Raw genomic sequence first — 5,242 nt, 5'->3', positions numbered from 1 at the left:
GTGTGTGTGTGTGTGTGTGTGTGTGTGTGTGTGTGTGTGTGTGTGTGTGTGTGTTTGTGTGTGGCTTCTAAACGCTGACTCCAACAGTGTGAGTGTGGAAGTGATGCAGTAGCACATTCTTCAGGCTCTGTCTGCTTGGCGATCTGTACACCGTCTGTTCATTGTTTGTGTGTGGACTGTAGTCATTTCATCCTTTCAAAGGCAAAATGTCCTCAATGGAACATGAGAGAGAGAGTTTAGAGGTTCACAGTTCATAGTGAAACAAGTATTCACATCATTTTCAGTTTTTGTTTATGCTAACTCAATATAATCTTTTCTTACTGCATGCAAAAAAGTTCTTTCTATTTACAACATATAAAAAGTGTGTAAACCAGTAATGATTTAGTTGTTTTTTTTTCTGTCTTCAGAACACAGAGGATCACTTGACGTTCCTGATTGCGGTGCCCACAGCGCTCTTCCTCTTCCTGTCAATCTTCATCCTTGTCTGCATCGAATCTGTCTTCAAGCGGATGCTGCGCCTCTTCTCTCTGCTAATATGGGCCTGTCTGGTCACCATGGGCTACCTGTTCATGTTCTCGGGAGGCAGACTCAGTCCGTGGGACCAGGTACCCTCTACACATTTGAGTCGGGCCAGTGCATGCTCAGTTTCCAGGCATTTCAGATTGTTACTTAACATAATATGTTGCATAATTCTTTGCGTATAAATTGTGCTTGTTTATCCCAATGCTGAGTTTATACTTCTCGTCCACAAGCAAACAAATGTTTTAGGAGGGGGAAAAAATACTGACACTTCTATAGTGCCTGTTTGGTGACGTTTGATAAAAGTAAAAAATAAATCTTGTGTCCACACATTACTATCTTGTGGCCTATATTAATCCGCATTTAACCAGGCAAAACCAATTGAAATCACAGATCTCTTTTGCAAGGGAGACCTGGGCCTGAAGGCAACCTGATATACATATTTCTGGACTGAGAGTGAGAAAATTGGAATCGGTATCTGGTTCTTTGGTATTAGAACACTTGTATGAGTATGGATATATGCACATTCAATCATACAGGTGCCCAATACAACTGGCTTCAGATGACATGCAGGGTTTTAGTCTGCTTTTGTGTCATGTGTTGTAATGTTTCCTGGTCTGTGCACCAGGTAAATACAGGTACAAACTCCTGGAAAATTGAGAAATTTAGGTATGTAGTATAATGCATCCTAGAAATGTAAAATAATTGTTACTGTTTTTAAAAACTGGAGGAAAAGTAAGTTTTTTCTCAGTTGTTGGACTGGTGTGGAACAGAAACGTTGCAAAGTAAGTACGAAGAAAACAGGAAAGTAAATCACAGTAAAAACATTAAAGATCCTGAATTGTTATACAAAAGTGCATGATTCAATGAATAAATTAACAATTAGAGAGCATACCCCCCCCTACACACACACACACACAATGGTAGACATAAATTTGCACAAGTTTTTGGATGTGCCCTTTGAAACAAAACATTGATGCAAACAAAAAAAAACTCATTTGTATGCTTTATGTGCTCTGTACACTCTGTAACTTAGTAACAAAAACATGCACTCCACTGGCATTATTACTCTACAAATCTATAAAGCTGAAAGACTTGGAGGGGGGAAAAGCATGGCGGATATGGAAGCGGCAAGAGCTGAGCATTATTTAAAGAGTTTTGAGCACTCATTTTTCTTTTTTGCTGTTTGCTTGACAGGCAAATCAGGAAGTGTAATGAAGTGGTTAAAGGTAGTCCTTATTATTAACTAAAAATTAAAGCTATCTAACCCTTACACAAGACTTTGCTTTCTCAAGGACACTTTGAAACAAACAGTAAATAAACAACAAAGAAATAAATATGCTGAACCAAAAAACATGAGCATAATTAAGCTTTTTAAATGCTGACGGGAGCTCCTGGGCTTTCATATGTGTGTTCTGAAAGAGACTTTAAAAAAGCATCTTACATCTTTTTAAATGTATCATTGCATATTCATACACGTGTGTATGTGTGTGTGCATGGCTGTGCCTCAGAAAAATTAATTCTGAGTATTAATGAGGCCTGATGAGAGCTGGAGGTGAGCAGAGCAGCAGACGCATTAGTTTTCACTACCTGACTTGAACTCTCACTTTCAAGAATCCTATTTTTCCTCATTTTTTGCCCTGTCTCTTCCCATTCATCAGTTTCTATTTTCTAGCCACAGCCTCCTGCCTCTTTTTTCCCCCGCACACATACACACAGAGTTATCACTCCTGTTTTACCTTTCGATCTCTCCGTCTCTCCTCGAGGGTGGGGATATTTTTATCGTCGGCCACCTGTGGGGGCAAAAATCTTTCTGCAATATTAATCACTCTCTTCTGCCTCTTTGACTTCTTCACTTACACACCTATCCACCAACACAGGTTAAAGTTTGTGTATCCCTCAGAGTTTTTTTCATTATTACATTTATATCTCATCTGAAACATTGGATTTTGCCTCAGAGTAGAAAAGTACAACAAAATCAAGTAAGCTGAACACAAACATTTGTGTTCAAAGTTGCTCCTGTACAAAACTGACACAAACCATGACAGTAAGTCTTTTATACTAGAATACAATTTCTATCAGTGATCCCGCTTAGAGTAAACTCTTAAATAATTGACTGGTTAAAATAAAAGTGATGTTTAGGGCTTTTAGGTGCTATTCTGCTCACAAAACGTTTTTGTTATTGGCTTCATCCTTGGACATCTCAGAGGGAGAGTAACTATGACTTTAAATTGTAAATGGACTGTACTTGTATAGTGCCTTTCTACCCAACCAGGATACTCAAAGCACTACAATCTGTGTCCTCATTTACCCATTCACACAGCACTCTACCAGATCTCTTACAAAGCTAACATATACAATCATCAATGGAGACTAATCAGTGCCAATCACATTTATACACTGATAGGAAACACATCAGAGGCATTGGGGTTAAGTATCTTGCCCAAGGACACAAGAACTGAGACAGCTGGACGGGGGATCGAACTGTGACCTTCCAGTTCTAGGACGACTCCCCTAACCACTCTGCCACAGCCACCTGATAATCTATGTGTTCTACTGTTGCAAACTGCAGAAATGTATAACAAGGTTGAGTCAGGCCCTCTAGACCAGTGGTTCCCAACCTCTTTAGACTTGTGTACCCCCTGAGCCATTTCGTCATTCCACTAGTACCCCTTCAGTCAAACTTAATGATAATTTTCCAAAACTATAATGTACTACAAATGATTATAAAAATGAAAATTATTTATTTAAACCCCTAGAATGTTTAATTCTCAGGCATTCTGAAGAAGTCTCTTGGAGGAGAGACGAAACGTTTCATTAGAGAAGAACCCGTCCAGAAGACCTGTACAATTTTTTTCTTTTAGATTTTTCACCTGGATTACTGAGATGCATCAGGACACTCTCAGGCATTTTTATTTTTCAACTCAAATGTCTAAAAACATTGCCTTGAAAATGAATAAGTAATTAAATAAATAAACCAGGTATTGGCAGGTGCAGAAAAAAGCAGCATCCAAAATATGTCAGAAACTCACCCAAATGAGCAAATTTTGTGAAATTCCACATTTTATACTGGATTCCATTTTGTGTTAATTCTGTGATTCCAGCTGCAATTTCCACATTGTGGAAATCAAAGGGCCCTACATTTCCAAGTCCTATTTTTATTTATTTTTTTACACACCTGGGAAATTTTTCCACATACCCCCTGTACTTTGCTCATGTACCCCAAATTGGGAATCACTGCTTCAGACAGTGTGAAGGGCTGAAGTAACATTACAAGGTCCTGAAAGTGCAGGAATGTTTCAGGACTTTAGACAGTGTGAAAGACTGAAGGAACTCTCCAAGGTCCTGATAGTACGGGAATGTTTTAAGACCCTGTACAGTGTGAAGGACTGAAGGAACTGTCCAAGGTCCTGAAAAGGTTGGAATATTTCATGACTTTAGACAATGTGAAAGATTGAAAGAACTGTCCAGGGTCCTGGAAGTGCTGGAATGTTTCAGGACCCTGGGCAGTGTGAAGGGCTTAAGGAACTGTTCACGGTCCTGAAAGTGTTGAAATGTTTCAGGACTTTAGACCAGTGGTTCCCAAAGTTGGGGTCGGGTCCCAAAGTGGGGTCCTGAAACATAAAGGTGGGGTCCTGAAAAGACTTTCTGAATTAATAGCTAAAAAATGAGAACTAACAAACTTTTAATGCTTTTATTGTTACAAAAGAGCAAGGATAGTGTATTTACATTGGACAAAAATAGCTTAATGAATATTGTTACTATGTCCTTGTTTATCTGACATGAAAACAGTGTTTATTAACCAACAACAGCTGGGGTCTCAGGTCTATGCTGCTGGTATTTTGTGTGTCAAAAGCTTAAAAGTTTGGGAGCCACTGCTTTAGACAGTGTGAAGGACTGAAGGAACTGTCCAAGGCTCTGAAAGTGCTGGAATGTTTCAGGACTTTAGGCAGCATGAATGGTTGAAGGAACTGTCCAAGGTCCTGAAAATTCTGGAATGTTTCACAAGTTTTTCTTTGTTGAAACATTTTGTCTTCAGACTGAAGAGTTGCAGGCATACTCAGCCTTATAAGCATTACCAAACAAGTTGTTTTTGCCTTAAACTACTTCCATAAATATGATGTGAAGATTTTTTTTGATTTTCCTTGTATAAATAAAAGCAGAAGGCCACAGATCTCATTGCCTTGTTGATTAAAAACACACAACCCTGTTTTACCTTCAAATGAACTACTAGTGCTTCTGATTCATGTTCTTCTGCACCTCTCGAAGACAGAGGAAGAAAATATATTTTTCATAATCTCAATTCAAATGCCACTGAGCTTGGACAAACTGCAGGTCTCTGTGACTAAGAATAATTTATAGCTATTTTGTGCATGGTAAAATGGTGTTTGTAAATGCAGCTTTGGTTTCCCACAGTAAACGCTTGTCCATGCAGTTCTGTGCAATAAGCCACTGATGAAAAAGATAATTTTTAGTGCAGCAAATCTCCTGCTTAGGCTTCAGCCGGCGCTCCTTACCAACTGAGATTCATGCTGAATCCTTAAATATTGTCATTCTGTGATATGTGTATATATACACTCACCGGCCACTTTATTAGGTACACCACGCTAGTAACGGGTTGGACCCCTTTTGCCTTCAGAACTGCCTCAATTCTTCGTGGCATAGATTCAACAAGGTGCTGGAAGCATTCCTCAGAGATTTTGGTCCATATTGACATGATGGC

The 5,242-nt window shown here is 39.0% G+C and overlaps 1 protein-coding gene across 5 annotated transcripts in view; it reads left to right on the top strand.

The window, feature by feature from the left end:
- adcy2b (adenylate cyclase 2b (brain)) overlaps positions 1–5,242 on the top strand; it is a 98,493-nt gene that overhangs the window by 25,071 nt on the left and 68,180 nt on the right. For all 5 annotated transcript variants that reach the window (XM_014007261.1, XM_014007260.1, XM_014007259.1 and 2 more), the window contains one exon: positions 408–605. In XM_014007261.1, the coding sequence (XP_013862715.1) occupies positions 408–605 (198 nt within the window). The remainder of the gene's footprint in view (positions 1–407; positions 606–5,242) is intronic.

Source organism: Austrofundulus limnaeus, unplaced genomic scaffold (assembly GCF_001266775.1).
Source record: "Austrofundulus limnaeus strain Quisiro unplaced genomic scaffold, Austrofundulus_limnaeus-1.0 Scaffold41, whole genome shotgun sequence".
NCBI lineage: Eukaryota > Metazoa > Chordata > Actinopteri > Cyprinodontiformes > Rivulidae > Austrofundulus > Austrofundulus limnaeus.
This window is presented reverse-complemented; position numbering and strand designations above follow the sequence as displayed.